At 43.8% G+C, this 23,295-nt stretch overlaps 1 protein-coding gene across 2 annotated transcripts in view; it reads left to right on the forward strand.

Annotated features, from left to right (window-relative positions):
• RELL1 (RELT like 1) overlaps window positions 1-23,295 on the forward strand; it is a 72,283-nt gene that overhangs the window by 28,332 nt on the left and 20,656 nt on the right. For both annotated transcript variants that reach the window (XM_082653387.1, XM_082653386.1), the window contains exons 2-6: window positions 2,535-2,756; window positions 6,812-6,883; window positions 14,174-14,231; window positions 16,656-16,892; window positions 20,143-20,281. In XM_082653387.1, the coding sequence (XP_082509513.1) occupies window positions 2,535-2,756; window positions 6,812-6,883; window positions 14,174-14,231; window positions 16,656-16,892; window positions 20,143-20,278 (725 nt within the window). In that variant the 3' untranslated portion in view covers window positions 20,279-20,281. The remainder of the gene's footprint in view (window positions 1-2,534; window positions 2,757-6,811; window positions 6,884-14,173; window positions 14,232-16,655; window positions 16,893-20,142; window positions 20,282-23,295) is intronic.

Genomic DNA, 23,295 nt, shown 5'->3' on the forward strand with positions numbered 1-23,295 from the left:
ATGACTGCTAATATGTTTGTAAATCACAAACTGTAAATACATAGTATTTGCAAGGGTTTACTAGATGTCAAATTAATGATGAACACACATTCTCAACCACCTGATTCAGGAGGAGCTGTTTGGCTCCAATTTGGAGCCCCTCTGCTTTCATCTCTGTTTCTACTGCTTCCCAAAGAGAATTTATTATCACCTCCAGATTGAAACAGACCATGATTCTGAGTAAAACTCTTTCAGTCTTAGCATGTTGCCTGCTTTACCTATTCCTGTTGCATGGCATATGTGTTTTTAAAAAGGAATTAATAAATAACACACTTAGAATTATAAAAGGAGTTGAATATTCTGGGTTTTACTGAAAGTAAATCTTGAGGTTAAACCCTAATTTAGATGATATATTTGCATATGTTTAGGGAAGTGTGTGTGTGTATTCTCTTATTTATTTATTCATTCATTTATTAATTATATTCTTGGAAGAGAAATCAGAAAAAATATATAGATTATGCCAAATTCTAGAGGTTGCATGATAAAATAATGAATGCAACCTTTTACAAACCTGAGAAACCAGCAATTTCCTTTCATGTTCAAAGATAATGGATAGTTCCATGTGAGAGAGAGAGAGAGAGAGAGAGAGAGCGAGAGAGAGAGAGCGCCTTTTGTCCTGTGGCTTCTGTTTGATACTATTTGCTGCAGTGAAGAAATGTGGTCACTTCACACCTAGTCTCTGTCCCCATGTAATCATTACAACACAGGGGTATTTTTTGTTTTTTTTTTTCATCAAAATACTCTTGAGAGAGTTTATAGTTAAATGCATCTAGCTTTCCAGTTTCTGGGTTTCCAAGCAATATGTGTGAATCTCCATGATGTAGAAAAGCTTATTTTATTACTTCAGAATCTGAGTATCCCAAATAGTGAGACTTCGCTTCAGTGAAATCCCACATTTTTCTTTAGTCCATATCCTACCTGACCCACTCCTTTGTTTTTGTTTTTTTAAAATATTTATTTATTTAATTATTTATTGGGTTGTTCTGGGTCTTAGTTGTGGCAGGCAGGCTCCTTAGTTGTGGCATGCATGTGGGATCTAGTTCCCTGACCAGGGATCGAACCTGGGCCCCCTGCATTGGGAGCGTGGAGTCTTATCCCCTGTGCCACCAGGGAAGTCCCTTCTCCTTTTTTTGATAACTCCCTTCTCATTTTATGTGTGTGAACTGGTATTTTGTTGATTTTCCACACAGTCGGCTCTTTCTCCGTTATCTTAACTGGCCGTATCTTATGATTGTACGAGCCGGGCTCACAGTTTTTCCCTCTCACTCCTTCATAGATGTGACTCAGTTCCTCATATATGGGAACTTCTTGGGAGCCTACGTAGCATGCTCTTGGGCCCAGATATCCGGCTGCCTCTGGCGTAAGTCCATGTGGCATTTTGACTTGTCCAAAAGCAAATGTCTCCTTCTCTCCCAAAGATGCCCCCTTCCCAGCTGCCCCATTTTTGAAGTCATAAAATAGATCCCCACTATTACTGTTTCTTTTAATGCCCCAATGCATACCTTCCTCGGCCTTTCTCCCAATCTCTCATGCCTGCCCAGCTGTTCACTTGTTTATGCCTGTTTCCGATACTACCCTACAAGCTCCAAGATGGCGTTGGTCATGCTGTGTTATTTTCCACTCTCTCTCCAGCTCCCAGCTGGTGCTTTTCACATAATGGGCATGCCATAAATGCTAATTTGGGTTAGTAAACAAATAAACAAATGCATGTGCTTCCATTTTTATGTTTGTATCCCTGGGCCAAAACTTGATGCCGTCGTGGATTTTTCTCTCTTTTTTCATACACTAGATCTGTCAGTTTACTAAATCTTTCTGGGACATATACTCCATGAGGACAGGGATCTTTGTTTTGCTCAGGGGTATGTCCCAGATGCCTGGAATGGTGCCTGACATGTAGTTGAGCCAAGCTGAGCATTTACTATGTTGTAGAAATGGTTCTGGATGTTTTACATGTATTAATTTATTTAATCTTCATAACAAGCCTAGAAGGGTGGGTAGCTACTATTAGTGTGCCTATTTTACAAGAAACCAAGGCATGGAGATTAAGTCATCGTCCAGCGTCACACAGCTGCTAAGCGGTAGAGCCAGGATGTGACCGCACGTCTCCTGAGTCTGTGCTCTTAACCACTAAGTAGTCTGCTGTGATACCACCTAGTGATGGTGTGTTTGCTCTGTGTGGACCCTTCACTGAAACTCTGTACATTCACTCCACGCTGTGTAGGTACTCTTTTAGAGGAAGAAGCAGAGGCTGGTTTGGAGGGGATTAAAAAAAAATTACCCAGGGTGGGACCCAGGTGCTGAGTATCAGGGACAGGATGGGAACTCAAGACTGTTTCAGCACAAGCCTGTGTGCCTGTCCTGCCAGACCTGCCAGTCTCTGCGTGGCCCGTGGTTTTGGAAGCAGACTGACATTTAACAGGAACATTTCCCAAGGTTGTCGGAGTTTCCTTGTCCCCAGTAGACGTCTGATGCAGCTGTGCATGTTTTTTCCTCAGACAATGATGGCAGCCGCCCGTTACACTCCAGAACTGAGACGACGCCCTCGCCCACGAACAATGGAAATGGACACCCAGAATACATTGCGTACGCGCTTGTCCCTGTGTTCTTCATCATGGGTCTCTTCGGCGTCCTCATCTGCCACCTGCTTAAGAAGAAAGGCTATCGTTGTACAACAGAAGCTGAGCAAGACGTGGAAGAAGAAAAGGTTGAAAAGATAGGTAAATCACCTGGCTTCTTTTTATGGGAATGTGAGTGCAGACGATTTTTAAATCAGAAACCAGTAACGTATATTTTCCATCTCTATAAGGCAAATGATCCATCTTTTTTTATATATTGACATTATGTAAATTTAAAGTGTACAACACGTCAATCGGATACATTTGTATATTGTAATATGATTACCATTGTAGCGATATTTAGCACCTCTATCACAGTACGTAATTGTCATTTCTTTTTAGTGGCGGAAATCATTAAGTTCTAGTCTCTGAGCAGGTTTGATGATTATAATACAATATTTTTGCCTATATTCACTATACTGTGCATTCGATCTCTAAGGCTTATTTACTATTTGTTCTAAGTTTGTACCCTTAAGCAACATCTGCCCTATTGTAACCGAAGGTGGTGTCTGGCTGCTCGCTGCTCAAAAGCCAATAATAAGGCCACGTTGGTGGTTTATTTTGGGTGCTGGCAACCGGGGGGTGAGGGGAGAGGGTTAATGGACTCCTGTCCAAAGGCTGACTACCCCTCGCCCCTGACCATCAGGGGGTAAAAGAGCTTTTATAGACGAAGGGAGGGAGCTACATGAAGAAACAGCACAGTCAGCTCTGACAGTCATCTTGAAATTGGTCATGTGGTGGTCTGACCAGTGTCATCTTGATTGTTTTTTTGTTTTGTTTTTTATAAATTTATTTATTTTATTCATGTATTTCTGGCTTCCTTGGGTCTTCATTGCTGTGCGCGGGCTTTCTCTAGTTGCAGAGAGCGGGGGCTACTCTTCGTTGTGGTGCGCAGGCTTCTCATTGCGGTGGCTTCTCTGATTGCGGAGTACGGGCTCTAGAGCGCAGGCTCAGTAGCTGCTCAGTAGTTGTGGTGCACGGGCTTAGTTGCTCCGCGGCATGTGGGATTTTCCCGGGCCAGGGCTCGAACCCGTGTCTCCTGCATTGGCAGGCGTATTCTTAACCACTGCGCCACCAGGGAAGCCCATCTTGATTGTTTTGGTTTTTTTCGGTACCCGGGCCTCTCACTGTTGTGGCCTCTCCCTCTGCAGAGCACAGGCTCCGGATGCGCAGGCTCAGCGGCCATGGCTCACGGGCCCAGCCGCTGCGCGGCATGTGGGATCTTTCCGGACCGGGGCACGAACCCGTGTCCCCTGCATTGGCAGGCGGACTCGCAACCACTGCGCCACCAGGGAAGCCCTTGATTGTTTTAAGTGCAGTTAATCTTTCCAGGGTCAGTTTTTTCCCATTTCCTTGAGGCCAATTCTCAGAATTGTGGCAGCTTATGTCCGTGGCTACAGCCTGGTCATCATGTAGTTAACTTCTTCCACCTGGTGGGGCTTTCAGTATCTACAAGACAGCTCGCAGGATACGGCTCAGAATATTATCTACAGCCCTTGAGAAGGAACTAGAGGTCCTTGCTTTAGCTTGACTTTGCGTAGTGACTATTATTGTCTTGTCCTGCTTGACTGCTTTTCTCTGCTTCTGCATTTTCTCACTTCTCTGATTAAACTTATTCTTTGGCTAAAGTTTTTCCACAGGCAAAAGGCAGGCAGAGGACGTGGGCGTATAGACCACAGGGCCCTGCTCCATTTCACTCTCTCCCCATCCCTTATGCCCTGGTAACCACTCTCTATTTTTACAACTTTGGCTTTTTTAGTTTCCACATACAAGTGATAACATACAGTACTTGTCTTTTTCTGTGTGTGATTTATTTCACTAAACATAATGTGCTTAAAGTCCATCTGTGTTGTCAAAAATGGCAGGATGTCCTCCTTTCTCATGGCTGAATACTATTCCATTATATATATATATATATGTATATATATGTATGTATATATCTCACATCTTCTTTACCCATTCATTCCTTGATGGGCAGTTAGGTTGTTTCCATATCTTGGCTATTGGGAATAGTTCTGCAATAAACATGGGAGTGCATATAAATCTTCAAGATCCTGTTTTCATTTCCTTTGGGAATGGAATGACTGGATCATAGGGTACTTCTATTTTTAATTTTTTGAGGAACCTCCATATTGTTTTCCACACTGGCTGCACCAGTTCACACTCCGACCAGCTGTGCAGAAGTGTTCCCTTTTCTCTGCATCCTCGCCAACTTTTACAAAATGATCCATCTTAAAGGCAGATGGTGTGGTGTAGTGTCACTGTAGATTTTACAGGAAGCACACCTAGAGTTATAAACCTTGCTTTCATTTATTAAATACCTACTAAATCATTTACTCTTATTTGCCTTGTGGCCTCGGGCAAGTTACATATGTTATATATGCTGCTATGTATAATTTAACTTAAATTTAATTTCATTAATTTAATACTAATTTAATTAAACTTTTAATTTAAGTGAGAACAATAATCTCCACCTTGTAAGATTATTGTGAAATTTATAGAGAATATATATTTGGTGTTTGTCACACATGGCCACTTACTATTATTGAATTAGATTCCAATGAGAACAATGGGAAAACTGAATACGTCTCACCATTTTTGTGCTGTTACTTTTGCTGGGGGAGTTCTATCTTAAATCTACGAGGTTAGAGTCTATGTTTATTAAGTAAGAGGTTGTGTGAACATTGCAGTGAAAATGTGGCAAGAGCTGGTGCTTTCGTATTGACTTCAGACCGTCTCAGCTTTTCCTCTTAAAATGGAGTTGCTGGATTGTGTTTGGAAAACGCTGAGAGATGAAATCCTGTTTTCTCCACAGATGTACTTTCCAACCACCCTTTAGGGCCTTGGGGAGTAGTAGGTAACTCTCCTTATCCCTTTCAGCCACTCAAAGGATAGTTTTTGCAGAAAGGTTACAGTTGGAGTAGGTCAGCCTTCAAGCCGGCCCCAAGGGCAGAGTGCAGGAGCTTCTTCATTCCTTGCCAGCTTGCCGCCCTGTTGGTTTTTCCCACCCCCACTGACCTTTGAGCCAGAGAGAGAGCACGGTCGCAGGATGAGTCATGTTTGAGCTTATGAGCAAACCAAGGCTGAGTGTTTGTCAACAGAAGGCGGGGCCTCCCCCTCCTCCTTCCTAGATGCTCTGTAGGTCGGCTTAGCCATTAGCAAGTGCACTGTGCAACCAAACGTGTATTCACGAGAGCAAGCAGCTTGGATCGAGAAGACCATTTTCCAGATACACGGGTAGGACACCGCACACCTTGATTCATTCTTTGCGAGCTAGATCAACCCTCCCTCTTCCTTCCTGTGTTATGGAAGCAAATTATAAGGATCAGTTTCAGGGTGGAGATTTGATTCTTTTTTTTCAAGGACTATCCCATGTGCAGAGTCTCTCAAAGTAAACTGAGTCTGTAGGCAATTAACTGTGATCAACATTTAGATCATTTGGAAGTACATTTAAAAGAAGAGTCTTGTAAAAACACAGACGAATAATTACCCAATTTTTTTTTTTTTTTTTTTTGCGGTACGCGGGCCTCTCACTGTTGTGGCCTCTCCCGTTGCGGAGCACAGGCTCCGGACGTGCAGGCTCAGCGGCCATGGCTCACGGGCCCAGCCGCTCCGCGGCACGTGGGATCTTCCCAGACCGGGGCACGAACCCGTGTCCCCTGCATCGGCTGGCGGACTCTCAACCACTGCGCCACCAGGGAAGCCCAATAATTACCCAATTTAAGAAACGAATTAATTTTCTAAATTTATATAGTACATCTGCAATTAAAATAAAATCCAAGAAGTTTTTCTTTTAAATGTCTTTTTTCTTTCCATTTCCCTTAAGGGTTTAACAAAACGATGAGAGAGAAATAATAGTTGTAAGGACTGATATAGATACATGGAATTGTTGTCTTGGAAACTGAGTGTGTGTTTGGACTTGAGATCGATGGACAACTCTGATACTTTTTATGCCTCTTATGCCAGGGAAGTCACTGTGTGCTTTCAGTCAGGCAGCTTGGGGTTAAAGGAAGAAAGCAGAGCTCTTAGCACCATGGGGATCAGCTGAACTTTCTGGACACTGTTCAGAGAGGTCTTGGGCTCTAAGACTGCACATCTCGTTGACCTGATGCAAGTGACCAATTGTAACCTGTCCTCCCCTCCCCTTTCTCTTTCAGAGTTGAACGACAGTGTAAATGAAAATAGTGACACCGTTGGGCAAATTGTCCACTACATCATGAAAAACGAAGGTATGGTTGTTTTAGTGTCCAAAACAATTCAGTATTCGTAGGTTTATTAAAAACCTGCTTCAAAGAGTCATGATTTGTATAGATTGTCCTGTCAATGTTTCTGAAGTTATTGACACCTTTTACCTAAGCTCACAAATAGCTCAGCTTCCAGCATTATCTGACCAGGGGAGTTTCATAGAAGTGTTTTCTAAGAGTCAGTCATCGTAGAGTCAGCCCGGAGGCTTACCTTTTATTCCTGGCCTCACCTCGATTTGGGGAAAGTCATATTACATCATGGAGCCTCACTTTCCTCCTCTAAAATAATATTTACCGCATAGCATTGTTGTGACATATTGCACATAAAGTGCTTGTATAATAAGCACTCAAATATTATCTATTCCTTTTTTTGTGCTTTTAAACATATTGTGGTAAAATACGCATAACGTAAAATGGACCGTTATACCCATTTTAAAATGGACAATTCATTGGCCTTAAGTACGTTCACAATGATGTACAGCCGTCACCACTATCTAGCTCCAGAACTTTTTCATCATCCCAAACTCTGTACCCACTAAGCAGTCACTCCCTAATCTCCATCCCCTTTCCCTTCATCCTCTGGCAACCCCTCCTCTGCTTTCTGTCTCCATGGATTTGCCCATTCTGTGATCTATTCTTAAGTGTTAAAACTTTTAAAAAGTCTAACCTTTATGGCTTTAAGCACTTTTTTCCCCTCTGAAATGTATTCTAAACCCCCATCTTCCTAATCTTCCCCATCTTCCTAAACTAATCAGGATTAGTTTAATCTTGATTAGATAAATCAGGGTCATTGTTTTGAAGGTGATTGTCTCCATAAGATTCCGCACCCCGAGTGACTTTTGAGGTGTGTGGCGCTCCTACCCACATACCTGTGAACTAAAAACGTCACCTGTCATGTCAGTAAACAAAGGATGTTGCAACCATCAAGCCATCACATCTGCCCCAGTGGGGCACCCTGAGGAGACTCAGGGTGCACAGGATACTGGCCCCAGAGGGCTGAGGTGCACATCAAAGGAATGACTTCAGTGAACCCAGACTCTTGCATCTTCCCGTACATAGAAAAGAACTACATTCCTTAACTCGAGATGTCTGGTTTTCTTTAATTAATAGTCATCTTTTGATGTTCCGACTACCTGGTCTTTGTTGCAAAAACCCCTGTATATCCTGGGGTTGCCTCTCCAAAGCACTCCCTCAGAGCTGTCTGAGACGCTGTGTCCCGGCCTTAGGTCCTCAGGTTTGTCCACTGAATAAAACATAACCTCTCAACTTTTAGGTCGTGCATTATTTTCAGTCGACATCTCCAGTATCCGCAGATCTCCATACTTTGAATTTTCATGAGAATTTAAAAGAAAATGTTTTCCTTGGGCTCTGTCTGTGCCCTGGTCAGTGCTGACACATGCAGCATGCACTGCTGCACCTGAGCCATTTGTCCAAAAGTAGAAATACCTCCGTGCTATTCAGTAAATACATGCTCTTCCATCCCCAGCCGCTCCCCGGGGCTCCTCTGCCCCCATATCCTCACTATCAGCTGGAGCATCTGCCTGGCCCGGGCTGCTGGTCAGTTGTTCTGACTAAGAGAAGCAGCAATTTCACATGATTCAGCATAGTTTTCATTGTTCTTTACAGAGTGGGTTTTACGTATTTGGCATAGATCTAGGTGCATTATGTGCATAATCTAATCCTCAAAATATTCTTCTGGAGTTGATATTATTATACCCATCTTACAGATGAAGAAAGGAATACTCCAAGTGGTTGGTCACATGGTTAAGGAGCAGCCTGGCCCTACCTGGGTCTCTTTCATCTATACAACATTGCCTCAACTCTCTTCTACTTTGTAGCTTTCAGTTTCTATGGGATGGAAAACCAGATAGCCAAACTTAATAATATGGTGTTTAAAATAACAAGACAGCAATCACTTGGATTTGATGTCTGTTTTCTAAAGACCTTCGTTCAGGGAACAGTATTTGGTGATGCTATCCTTGAGGACTCAGTGGTGCATATTTCTTTCACATAAAAAAAGTGGATTTTAATTTGCATAAGAAGTACACAAATATGTTCTTGGCATAGAAGCTCCAGCCATGACAAAAGTGCACAGGGTAAGGTTGCTCCTGTACCTTGTGCTTTCGAAACTGCCTTCAGGGCTTTGGGGAGCTTGGAGGCATTTGGGACCTGGGCTTCTGAGAGCTGGAGTGGTTGCTGAGTTAGTGAGTGCTGCATGAGGGAGTTACTGACAGGTGAACTGGTTGAAATAAGTCAGCTGTGAAAACTTTGCCGGGGGCTGCAGTTCTCGTGTATAACTTCATAGTAGACACTGAGTGCTTGCTATGCGCCAGGCTCGTTCTAGGGGCTTTCTGGGAACCCTGTGATTCAGATACTTCGTTCCCAATTTACAGTTGAGAAACTGAGGCCCACAGCACTTAACTAACTTGCCAATGTCACCCTGCTGCAAGTAGCAGACCTGAGATTTGAACTCTAGCATCTGACGTCAGAGTCTATACTTACCCACGTGCTGTCACTGCCTCTTTCGTGGTAGCAGGAAAGACGGATGATAAACTTCCTCCTTTCAAAGAGACAACGTATACAGCTGGGGTGTTTTATAGAACTCTTAAACATTAACTCATTAAATTCTCCAAACTACCTTATGAGGTAGATCCTGTTATCACCCCATTTTGCAGATGAAGAAACAGAGGCCCAGAGGGTAAGAAAATTACCCAAGGTCACACAGCCAGCATGTGGCAGGATGGTGCCAGCAGTGGGCCCCTTCTCCTAATTACAGCAGACGAGAAGCCTTTGGGTCCTTGGAGCAAGCAGACTATATAATTTCCTCACCTTCCACACTCACAGACTATAGGGCTGTTCTTTTCTTTTTTAATTATGTCCTTTTCCTTTCAGAAAGTAACCTTTTGGTTTCTGCTGCCTTGATTACCAGTAGGTATGTTGGAATAATACCAAGGCACTGATTTCATTCTTTCTCCTCTGCTCCCCTGTTCTTTCCCTTCTGTCTTTCTTATTCTTTACCCTCTTCCCTGTCAGGGCCTTCATCTCTCTGCCTGTGATTTCTCCAGTGACCTGTGAGGAAGGCTGGGGGCTCTGATCCTTTGTGTGGCCTTGGTTCTCCTTGGCCACCAGGAGATATCTGATCTCACTGGACACCCCTCTTCCAGCCGTGGCCCTCTCTAGCTTCCAGCCTGTGCCAAAACAGCAGCTGGGGGATTAGATACATACTTGGGTCTCTTACCAGTTGATAACCTAGCTTTTTTAGTTTGCCTTTGAGACTTAAATTCTCTATAGAACAAAATGTATTTTTCTTTTCTTTGTCATTAACAGACTCTGAACTTAATATCAATTAAGACCTCCCTGTTGAGGTTAATTTAACTATTTAAAAAAAAATTATCAGCACACTATAACATAATTTTTCTTTAAACATTGAAGAAAAAAGGAATAAAATTGAGTACAAGCCATTACCATTTTTCCATGTTTATTTATGTTTTCTTTGCCTACATTTACATATTTTAAAACATTTGCAGTCATGATATATGACCCGTCTTCTGCTTTGCATTTTTAATTTGGCTAATGGGATAATATTTCACCTGTACTCATGGTGACATTCTTGTTTATGGTTTAAACCTATCAGGTCTTGAATGTTGCAAATCAAGTCTTGTTTAGATAAATATCTCTTGAAGGATGAATTTATTGGCTGGCCTGCAGACTGATTATTTTCCCCCTAATTCCTAATCCTTTCTAAATAGAGCTGAATTGAAGAGCGTTTGGGTCTTCAATTCAGTGGCCTCTGTATGGAAGTTTGGAAAGTACCTGCAACTCCACTGTATGGAAGTTTGGAAAGTACCTGCAACTCCGTAGCTGAGCTTCTCTGCCAGGCCCTGACACTGTCTGAAAACAGCAACAATTCGGAGTATTGTGATTACTCTCCAAGCGCCCTGGTTATGGTTATTCACGCTAGGCAGAGAGAGGGATCCCTTGGTGACATTCTTACCTTGGGGCTCAATTTGTGTGGTGGCAAAAAGGATTCCTCCATAAACTACCATCACTACTGAGTAGATCTCTGGAACTTGCTATAATGGTTATGCAGACATCCTGTGAACTGTTAAACTGTTAAACTACTTGGACATTGAAGGAGTAGGTCGGGGTGAAAAGCACCCACCCCAGAGTCAGATAGACCAGGGTTTGAATCTAGGTCTGTTTCTAGCTCTGTTTCTAGCTGTGGGGCTCTGGCCAGTCAGTTACAGTCTTTAGGCCTCAGTGTCTATCTTTAAAATGGGGATGATAACTCTGCCCACTCTTGGGGAGAATCAAACATGATGGGGTCTGTAAAGCTTTTAGCCAGTGACTGGTACATACCAAGATCTTGCCTTGAATGTAAGGGAAAACTTTGAAGAGAGTAATAGTGGGAGAGAAGACAAGGCATTTTTCTTGTCTGATTTTGACTGGTCTATGCATATTATCAGGCAGAAATTCAGGAAAGAAGAGAGGAAGCAGTTTCTGGAAATTACTGCCCACTGGAAAATTTCCCCTGTTCTTGACCGGATTTGCTTGCCCTGTAATTGACTCCTCCCATCCTTTGGATGCCCATGAAGGGAAGAATTGTTGGACAGAATGTTGACAACTGTAGGAGAAACCATCTTTTGCGGCGTTTTGGAGTTATGAGTAATCACAAGGAGGAGAAATATATTCATTAGAACTTAATTGGATTATTGCTCTTTTACAGCCAAATTAAAACATGTGTTTATGTGCTCATGGTGGTGTTCTGTTAGAGTTTTCTCATCACAAGAAACCAAAAATGTTCCCAAGGGTTAGTTTACTGAGATTTACTCCCTGGTATGGATTGCAGGGTAGACTAGAGACAAGGACGTATGTGCGTGTGTATGTGTGTGTTGGTCTCACACACCCACCCTCAATGGGTATGAATGATCAAAACTTGAGTCTATGCTTAAAGCATCACTCATAGCAAACAAAGGGGTTGTTTACTATTGTTTCTAAGAAATAGGGGCAAGATACAGGAATACATGAATACATGAGAAACAACACAAGCCCATAGAAACAAGTTTTAGTAATGATTTTAATATATTTTCCTAATCTCTCTGGCAGCATTTTATCATCTGATGTTTCTAACAGAGGTCATCATTTTGATTAATTAATTTTCTCAGGTGACTATTTAAACTTCTGTTTTTGAAAAGCTCATTCTTATAAGTGAATGCTATTAGTGTTATCTTTGTTTTCATACCTTTTTTGTTGTTATTTTTCCCTCTTTTCTGTTTATAGTTTTGAAATTTAGTAAATGATGGCAGAATATAAATCTCAACTGGCAAATTATTGTGTATTCCCTAAACTCTTTATCTGAAAGAAAATTATTGTCCTGAATTCTTAGAATTAGTTAAAGGGAAAATGATGAGACTGTACCTAAATTTGTCTTACAGAGGGTAATGTGCCTTTTTTGTCACGTGGGAAAAGATACTGCTGATCCATTTCAGCACTGTTTTTGTAACGATAAGAGTCTTATTTAGATCAAACCTTGTGTTTGGATATGCATTTGTGCATCTTCACAGATAGTCATGAAAGGCAAAGAAAATATTTCTTTTTGAAAAGGCTGGTATGCTCCATCAATATGTCTTCAGAAACCCCATACATTTGCAAGGGTTGTGAAGGGGAGAAAATTAGATTGTAGGGGGCAAAACCCCCTTACTATTTTATATGTAAAACACAGATATGCGTATACTACATAAACGTGTATATCTGCAGTATTATAGTTTCATGGGAGGGTGATTAGGAAAAAAATGTAAAAAAAAAGGCCTCTGGGTGGAGCAATAATGAAAAAAAGTTGAAACACTGGATACATCCTTAGCTATTAGCACTTAAAAGCAGCAGTGTTGAAAATAGAGTTAATTTTCCTCCTCTCGGATTTCATCTGAGATGATAATGTTGGTGTTGGCTCACATGATAAATAGTGATTTTTAAATTGTTTCATTGTCTCTGGGGAATTTGGTGTGGTTAGTCCTGAGGACAGTGCTTTAAAAATCAATGGGAATGGGTCAGGAGTCGGTCATCACATCTGGCCTTGCCTGGAAATACCCAAGAGAAACTTGACCACTCACTTCAGTCTTTTATCCTTAAGACTTTTCACCCTACAAAAGACGAAAAGAACATGTGTGTCTGTGCATGGTGGTGGGGTAGGCACCCAAGAAGCTTAGATTCAATTTGCTTTAGTGGACAGCCTAGGCACCCCCTACAAATTTGGATTTTTTTTAAAAAAAGTTAACATTAGAAGTCTAATTTAACTGATGGGTGTGACCAACATTTGAAATTTAAAGCTATCTGGCTAGAGTTAAGGTCTTGTATGGTCTGAATGGCCCACCTAGAAAATTAATCCTTTCTCATCCCTGGTTCTATGTGGGATAGACTTGATACTACATGGGTATCCAGAATTTAGGGCTAATTCATTGAGCATGTATAAGTTATTAAAATACAGGTCTCTTGAGACATACGTTTTATGACATATTTAGCAAAGTGAGTTAAATTCAGTTTCCTTTTGGTTTGAGAAGGGGAGAAAGATATGGCTTCTATGTTATATTGCTAATGACGTGTAGGAAACAAAGCTCTGTGGTAGATCTGCTTTCCTTTGCATAGATTCTCTGTCACTCTCCCTAAATTCCTGCGTGGTGAAAAGTATTGGCAGATGGTGCCACATCTGGGTTTTTCTTGGGAAAGACCCTCCCTTCTCCAGGGCCCCAGGGCCTCATTTGTGAGCTGAAGGAAATCAATTAGGTGTTTTCCAAACAGTTTTTCTGATATGATAATTCTATGATCACTCATATGATTGATTCCATTTTAATTCTTTTTTAAAATTAGTTAATTAATTAGTTTTTGGCTGTGTTGGGTCTTCGTTGCTGCAAGTGGGCTTTCTCTAGTTGCGGTGAGCAGAGGCTACTCTTTGTTGTGGTGCGTGGGCTTCTCATTGCGGTGGCTTCTCTTGTTATGAGGCACGGGCTCTAGGCATGCGAGCTTCAGTAGTTGTGGCACACGGGCTTCAGTAGTTGTGGCTTGCGGGCTCTAGAGCGCAGGCTCAGTAGTTGTGGCGCACGGGCTCTAGAGCGCAGGCTCAGTAGTCGTGGCGCGCAGGCTTAGCTGCTCCATGGCATGTGGGATCTTCCCAGACCAGGGCTCGAACCCATGTCCCCTGCATTGGCAGGCGGATTCTTAACCACTGCGCAACCAGGGATGTCCCCCATTTTAATTCTTGACCTTCTTTTTTTTCCTTAGCAAATGCTGATGTTTTAAAGGCAATGGTAGCAGATAACAACCTGTGTGATCCTGAAAGGTGAGTGCTTTTCCCCTGATTTTATGGGGCTTTCGTTTTCAGTTGTCCGCTAGAGCAGGTTTCTGTACTTTGGCACTATTGACATTTGGGCCAGGGAATTCTTTGCTGTGAGGAACTGTCCTGTGCATTGTAGGACATTTAACAGCATTCCTGGCCTCCACTTACTGGATGCCATTGTCCCTTTCTCCTGCTGTGTGACATCCCAGAACCAACGCCTCCACACACTGTCAATGTACCCTGGGGGCGAAGTCGCCCCTGGCTGAGAACCTGGCTGCATTAGAGAACGGTGTCGAGAGGGAAGAGTAGCCCTGGAGCTGGGGACCTGGGTGAGTCTTACCTCCACCACTTCTGGATCCCCTCTTCTCGGGCAAGTTAACCGACCACCCTGAGCTCAAGTTCCATCATCTATAAACTGGAGATAACCACTGTACCAACTTAATTGGAATATTATGAGGAATACCGAATACCTCGGGCATCGAAAGACCTCTATGAACAATGATGATTAAACGAAAAACCAGGCTGGTTTGGGGGCACCTGCTAAGTTCTGTTCTTGTATTACCAGTTTTAGGTTACGGTGGTTGAGTATCATAGTCCTTCCTAATTAATTATAGGTAACTGTATTTCTATGTAAGTTTTCATGCTTCATGGAGCATTCATTGAGTGCCTGCTGTGTGCTGGGCATGATGCTGGAGCCGGGCCTTCACAGATCGTTGCCATGGAGGACGAAGTCTAGTGGGGAGTGGAGGCAAGAAGCAGGGGCTGCTTGTAGGCAGAGAAAGTCCAGGACAAAAGGTCCGGGAGAGTGAAAGTGTGGGATGCCTCCGGTAAGGTTCAGTCTGGGGTGGCCCGAGTTCATGCTATGGACAGAAGCAAGAAAGGCCAGGAAGGCAAGTTGGGTTTGAGTGACATGGCAAGGAGTTTGGACCTTTTCCTGCTTACTCTGTGGGTGGTACACCCAGCGCATCTTAGCTATTTCATACATGTTTGTCAAACTGGCCACGTTAGATCTGCATTTTAGCGAGGTGACTTAGTGCCAGAAGGCCAGTGGAAGGAGCTCTGGTGGTGTAGTTTATAGAGACATACGAGCTGTGGTTTCCGCCACACTCCAGCCCTGACCACAGACTCCTTGTGTTAGGACCATGTCACCTCATCGAATCTTTGCCTCAGTCATCTTAGGGCATCCTATAGTCCCTGTCATTGGGTTTTGTGCGCAGCGTGTACTAGATAAACGTTTGTTGAATGAATGTTGTTAAATTTTTTTGTCTACTTTTGAAGTGGGCAAGTGGGCTGGTTACCAGCAGCGTAAAGGCTGGCTTTATGCTGTCATGAGACTTCTGTATGCCTTTTGGGCTCTCAGCCCAGTCTCAGGAGTCAGGCTCTGCTGTTATGTGCTGCCCTGCCCACCCCATCTACACCAGGTCAGAGGACTGATTCCTGGTTGGGCTGGCCCTGTCCTGTCTTATTTCCTCCTTTCCTAGTGGACCAGAGCCTTGACACGTGCCTTTTGAAAGCAGCCAGCATCTGACCTATATATACTTCTGCTTTTTATATTTTGGATGGTACGGCTGGGTTTCTTCCAGGTTATCAGAGTGATCTCCCCTGTTTCTGAAGCACTGTAGCATGATGGTTAAGATCATGGTTTCTAGATTTAGTCTTTCTAGATTTGGATCTCAGCTGTCGCTTACTAGCTGTGTGACCTTGGGTAAGTTACTTAACTGCTCTGAGGCTCAGTGTCCTAGTTTCTAAAATGAGGAAACTAATAATACCTACCTCAAGGTTTTGTAAAGATCAGTGGAATTAATATATATCAAGTGCGTAGACTGCTAAGTGTTAGCTATTTTTGTCATTACGATGATCAACATCTGTCTTGAGCATCACTTTTGATGTCTTGACCTAAAAGCTTTCTTCCTTTGACACAATAGTCAGATTGGATCAAATATTCTATCTTAAGTCATCCGATAATTTGATTGGAATTTAAGTTTTTCTCTCCTCCAGGGCACATATATTCGAGGCATCTCTTATCTTAGAGATCTAGGAGGAACTTGGGTATGTGTGAGAAATTAGTTTACTTGAAATTAGACTGCATGCAAAGGGAGATCAGCCATTTGGAAAGAGACCTAATACTTGAACGACAAACAGTGCATCATCATTAGAAGCAGTGGTTTATTTCCGGCCAGTTAATTCCATACGGGAAGTGATAAATCACATTGTTACTGTTTAAAACGAACTGTCATTGTCTAGTCATAAGAGCTGAGTACCTGCTGCCTGAGATCAGTTCACGAAGCCCATTTGTATAATTGGAAGAGGCATTTTTTTTCTTTTGATTTAAACCTGCTTCTTATAATGCAGGGGGAGAGAATGCCTTAGCTGGTATTTCTTTTAATAATCAGTTCGACCTTTTCCTTTTTTTTTTTCCCACCTTAGCCCGGCGACCCCTAGCACTCCTGGGAGCCCGCCTGTGAGCCCCGGGCCCTTGTCGCCAGGTGGCACCCCAGGGAAGCACATCTGCGGCCACCATCTGCACACAGTGGGTGGCGCTGTCGAGCGGGACGTGTGTCATCGATGTAGGCATAAGCGATGGCACTTCATAAAACCCACCAACAAGGCCAAAGAGGGCCGCTCAAGGCGCCAAGGAGAAGTTACTGTCCTCTCTGTGGGCAGGTGAGTCCTGGGGGTGCTTTGGGTTTGTGTAACGCAGTTGCTGCGCTGTGTGGATTTGTACACCCGTTAAACGTAGAGTGTGTTCTCCTGAGCCTGGCTCAGGTCCTATCTCTGGGCTTCTTTGATGTTTTCTGGTCTGAGTCCTGTATTTTTCCAACAGCAGAAGAATTCTAAGAGGTGGCTATTGCAAGATCAGGTGTGACTTGTATTAATTAAGGTAACAAATTAATTACTTGCTGTATTAGGGTTCTACAGAGAAGCAGACTCAATAAGATATATATATACACACAGACACACATGTAAGAGATTTATTATGGGAATTAACTCACACGATTATGGAGGCCAAGAAGACAGGAGAACTGGTGGTAATTCAGTCCAAGTCCAAAGGCCTGAGAACCAGGGGAGCCGGTGGTATTAGTCCTGGTCCCAGTCTGAAGGCCTAGAAACCAGGAATGCTCATGTCTTATGGCAAAAGAAGAGGGATGTGTCAGCTCAAGTAAAAAGAGCAAATTCAGTCTCCCTTTGCCTTTTAGTTCTGTTCAGGCCCTCAAGGGATTGGATGATGCCCATTCTCATTGGTGAGGGTGATCTTTACTCAATCTACCAATTCAAAGGCTAATCTCTTCTGCAAACGTCCTCACAGACACACCCAGAAACAATGTTTTATCAACTCTCTGGGCAGTCCTTAGCCTGGTCAAGTTGACTCATAAAATTAACCATCACACTTGCTCTAATAGATAAAGCCCAAATCTCAACTGTTAGAGAATGTAAATTTGTATTTCACTTGTGGAAATCGCAAGATCAGTGGTGGCTCTTCAAGCAGGCCCCCAGAGCCCTGGGTCCTTTCCATCTTGTGCCTCTGCTGGATTTGCTAGCAGGAGAAAGTACGCAGAGCATTGTTCACAAGAGGTTTTTCAGGAGATGGGCCTGAAGTGGCACATTTCAGTCTTGCTCACATTCCTCTGTCTGGAGCTCAATCACTTGGCCACACCTAATGGCCAGGGAGGTAGGTAACGTCGGCCAGGAAGAAGGGAAGAGATGGAGCCTGGTCCACTGCTCTCCAGCCTCTGCCGTGTAAGATCCACGTGGACCCCTGGGACTGCTCGCTTTTCCTTCACCTCCTCCTTTCCCAGTCCTAAAGTTCCATTTACCTGTGACCCATATGTGATGTGGAGATCTTGCAGTTCAAGTGATAAACAATTTGACGATACTGTATGCAGAGCATTTTTGGTTGATTTTGAGCCTCCTGCAGGAACTGCAGGGCTAATGCTGCACGTGCAAAGGCAGTAGAGAGTAATGGTCGAGAGCATGCCTGCTGGCAGCAGACTGGGGAAGCCCTGAGCAAAAGCTGACAGTGTTGCCTACATGATCCTTCTCTCCTTACTGACAAACTCTGGGAAGAGTAGCCTGGACTCACTGAATCGCCCTCATTTGACTCCTGACACCACTACTTACAAACTGTTACTTCTCTCTGTGCCCCAGTTTTCCCCTCTATAAAATGGGGATGACAGTAGCACTCACCTTATCGGGTTGCTGTGAAGACTAAATAAGGTGACTCAGGTATAGGTCTTAGACCAGTTTTTGGTGCTTATTATATACTCAAGAATTGTTGGCTATTATTATTACTGTTATTTGAATTCCATTGAGTTTCATCATGTGTTGCACAAGCAACAAGGAGAAGACTCCTTGGCTCTTTGCCACTTATAACAAAACAGTGCAACTCATGACCACACTGTTTTATTCAGAGCAGAGTCATGGGAACTTATGAATGTGGAATGCGGTGAGAACCTGTAACTTGTTTGGACAAAGTGTATTTTGTTTGCTTTAAAAAAAAATCTGCTGAAACTTTCAACTCAGATTCAACATGGCTTTTTTAAACGCCCCCAATCCAACTCTCCGTCTTGGAGATAGAATAAATACTATGACTGCTGAGTGATTACAGGCTGCTTTTCAGCAAGTGTTGCTTAAAGAGAGTCTTAAAGTTTGACCGAATAGGTTTGTGGTGACAACTTTTTTCCTGATCCTCCGTTCACTGCTTCAGAGTCTCCTTCCTCCTTCTGGTGGGTGAGCTCATTTTGGACAAACAAAGAGAATTTATTTTAGATGGTTTTGAGGGAAATGAAGACCAAGACTAGAGAGAAACTGCTGTGAAAGATTTTCGGGTTTTGATGGTGATGGACGAGAAAAGCAGTCCAACTGAGTACATTTCTTTAACTTCTCTCTTAATTCTTAAGGAAAATCTCTTTCTTAAATTCCTTAACCCTTAATGAAAACCCAAATTTGCTTCAGAAACAGAAACAAAAAAACCCAGACAAAACTCATGCAGACACAAAAACTCTGCCACCCGACTGATGCTGATAAACGTGTGTCTGGGGCCCTGTTTAGAGAGGTAGACCCTCTGCTGGGTGAAATTTGAGAAGACAGTTCCCTAGTGAACATCAGATTTGCAAACTGGTCGGGCTTTTATACAGCCTTCTGTTGTTAAAACAGCTGATGTTTAAGCCCAGGTCCTTGTTAGAAACCACAGCTCTGAGGCTGTTTCATATTTGAGTACCCGTGTTTCTTAGTGCATTTCCCATGCTCTGTAAACTGTGCAGCAGAGTCTGATGTGTTGAGTGAACATCGGCTGGGAGCTTTGGCAGGACGGTTCCTCCTGTTGAATATGGTGGTTTTCTTTTCTTTTTTTTTTTTTTGTGGTACGCGGGCCTCTCACTGTTGTGGCCTCGGATGCACAGGCCCAGCGGCCATGGCTCACGGGCCCAGCCGCTCCGCGGCATGTGGGATCTTCCCGGACCCGGGCATGAACCCATGTCCCCTGCATCGGCAGGCGGACTCTCAAGCACTGCGCCACCAGGGAAGCCCTTCTTTTCCTTTTAAAAAGTTTTTATTGAAGTATAGTTGATTTACAATGTCGTGTTAATTTCAGGTGTACAGCACAGTGATTCAGCTATATATATATTAATATAATATGTATATATTAATACATATATATAATTCTTTCTCAGATTCTTTTCCCTTATAGGTTGTTACAAAATACTGAGTATAGTTCCCTGCGCTATATAGGAGGTTCGTGTTGGTTATCTATGTTATATATAGTCACGTGTATATGCGAATATGGTGATTTTCATCGCTGTCCTAACTTGTGGCTGAGTTTGGTTGGGATCCTCCAGGTGGATGATTTTTACTTCATTCATGATTCTTGTTCAGTGGAAAAGCAAAACCCGTCACATCTCCTCTTTCCCCCACTCAGGTTTAGAGTTACGAAAGTGGAACACAAGTCAAATCAGAAGGAGCGGAGAAGTTTAATGTCAGTTAGTGGGACCGACAGCGTCAATGGGGAGGTGTCTATGACCCCCCTGAAGAGAGAGCGAAGTGGCACAGAGTAGCAGGTAAGTTGAAGTTGTGGCGACATTGGGGGTGGGTGGTACATGGCAGGGAGAAGGTGCCCAGAGCCTCCCTGGAGTCTGTGGTGATACGGGAGTGACTTGGCAGGGAAATGAGAAGTACTTTCCTGGAGCTGGTAAGGCTGTAGGGGTCGGAACACCATTACTTGTCTGCCCAGAGCTTTTTGTGAAGAGCCCATCAACACAGGTGCCTCCAGGGACCTGGCCTGTATGATAATGAGTGGGGAGGATTACTTAGGGGGTAATGTGGAGTGGTGGGAACTGGAGCAAACTAGAAATCACATAACCCATCTGTTAGGGTTTGCATTACCACAAGGCAGGAAGCACTTAGTGTGGCTAGATCTTAGGCAAAAAAGGTGGAAATCTAGACTTTTTTTTTTTTTTAGCGGTACGCGGGCCTCTCACTGTTGTGGCCTCTCTCGTTGCGGAGCACAGGCTCCGGACGCGCAGGCTCAGCGGCCATGGCTCACGGGCCGAGCCGCTCCACGGCATGTGGGATCTTCCCGGACCGGGGCACGAACCCGTGTCCCCTGCATCGTCAGGCGGACTCTCAACCACTGCGCCACCAGGGAAGCCCCTACAGGTGAAATCAACAGGTTTTTAAATGTTGGCGGCTTGTTAAAAATCTTTTAAACGACCACGCAGGCCAAATGAAATATAATCTTGTCGCCATTTCTAGGTAAACTATGATTTGAAAAAGGGCTTGAGCAAGCAAAGCAATGCTTTTTTCCTTTGAGTTGGAAACCAGTTTTGTTTGATGTGTCACAGTTCTAAAATACCCCCAGTAGAAGTATTACTCCTTCCACCAAATATTTTGAAGCAATTCAAAAGCAAACGTGAATGCTTCTTGGCTTGGCAGTTTTAACTTTGGGAGATATTACTTAAAAAAAAAAGCCTGTGATAATTTGATATTGGCTTAGCCTTTATCTTCTTTGCTTTCTGTTCTGGCTTGAGTCCCATTCATCCCTTTCATGTTACTTGTTATATGTAAAAGGATGAGTGTGAGGACTCAGGAGTGACCGGCTCCAAAGTCTCCAATGGAACGGTCAGAGCCTGAATGCTAAGGCAGAAGAGGTTCCACTTCCAAAGGGAGGGGGAGGCGGGGTAAGGGGGAGAGGAATAGCCAGGTCCTAGAAGGTACAGGGAAACAGCAAGGTTGAACCTGAGTCTTGGAGTCAGGCTGCCTGGTTCAGGTTCCCGTTCCCCACTCACTAGCCCTGGGACCTGGACAAGGTGCTTGGGCTTTTTTATGCCTCACTTTCCTCACCGAGAAATAAAAATGATGCTGCTTGCCTTGAGGGATGGCAATGCGATATCAGGGAAATAACATGGGAAGCCCAGGGCCTGGCAGATAGGAAATGCCCAGTTAGTGCTACTGATTATTTTAAGTGGCCAGTTTGGCGGAGAAGGGGCTTTTGAGTGAAGCTTCTGATAACCTGCCTGGGCTCAGAGGGGTTGAGGATGATCCAGAAGTCATCTGGGGGCTTCCCTGGTGGCGCAGTGGTTGAGAGTCCGCCTGCCGATGCAGGGGACACAGGTTCGTTCCCCGGTCTGGGAAGATCCCACATGCCGTGGAGCGGCTGGGCCCGTGAGCCATGGCCGCTGAGCCTGCGCTTCCGGAGCCTGTGCTCCGCAACGAGAGAGGCCACAACAGTGAGAGGCCCGTGTACTGCAAAAACAAAAAAACAAAACAAAAAAACCAAAACAGAAGTCATCTGGAAGAGTTGTGCTCCTGAATTCTGTAAGACGTAGGGGCTCTGATAGCTTTCCAGCACTGGTTCTTGCCATTTCGCCCTTGGGAAGATCTGGCCGCTTCCCCTGAGTTGAGGAACCCAACAGAGGCTTTCTTTAAAGACGAGACATGGAGCAGAAAAGTCTGTCTTTGGCTTCTCAGCCAGTTACTGGTGCCTTGGGAAGGGAACCCAGAGGAATTTAGGAAAACGAAGAGGATGATGATCATAAAAGCAGCTAATGTCAATTCAGTATTCTAGTCTTCTGGGTGTTGTACTGAGATGTGTCTCGCATGTCACCATTATAAACATCTCCTAATGGGATGGATACTATTACCCCAGCTTTATAGATGAGGAAACCAGTGCACGGAAAGGGTAAATTACATGTTATGGATCACATGACTGGAAAGAGGAGCTGATATGAACTGAGGCCTGTGACTGTAAGACCAGCTGCACTCTTCTGCCATCCTGGGGTGCTCATGAAGGGGCAGCCCTAGATCCATGAATGAGGAACATCTCCACCAATGATCTGGAACCTGGTGGTCTAATATGGTAGCCACTAGTCACCTGTGGCTACTTAAATTTAAATTAATTAAAATTAAAAGTTTCATTCTGCAATTGCACTAGTCACATTTCAAGTGTTCAGTAGCCATAGATGACTAGGGTCTGCCAGATACAGACATTTTCCATCATTGCAGAAAGTATTACCCACAGAGTAGATGGTACCTTAGATGTCAGAATTGGAATCCTGAGTGACTTTGGTAAATTAGAGAAACATTCTGATTGAAGTCACGAGGACTTGGCTTCTGGGACGAGAAGTATGTGGCTATTCAAGTCTAAGGTGAGGAAGGCCCGGCCAGTTTAGCTGCAAAGAAAGAGAAAGCATGAGCTGTAATGACAGTTCTGCATATGAGTCATCAACCTGGCAGTGTGTTGAGAGACAGAGCAGAGGTGGGTAAGAAGACACTGCTTGCCCTCGGGCAGGAAGCGCAAGGTGATCCTGGGTTAGGCTCAGCCAGATTCCAGCCTTGCTAAAGTGCCGTGCCCGGAGGGAGGCACTCAAGGTCTGGGAAGGTTAAAAGAATTAGGATTGCTCAGGTAGTTTTCTTGGTCCAAATTCTGTCCGTATCTGGATTTGATCCAGTCATCTGAAAATCCTGACCACATCTAACTGGTTTACAACTTGATACTCTCTGCAAAGCACGCAATCTTCTTACCGGGATTTTGTGAAAGAGCATTGGATTTGATTAGAAGACCTGGGCTCTCATC

Source organism: Grampus griseus (assembly GCF_964374135.1).
Source record: "Grampus griseus genome assembly, chromosome: 4".
In the NCBI taxonomy this organism is placed as follows: domain Eukaryota; kingdom Metazoa; phylum Chordata; class Mammalia; order Artiodactyla; family Delphinidae; genus Grampus; species Grampus griseus.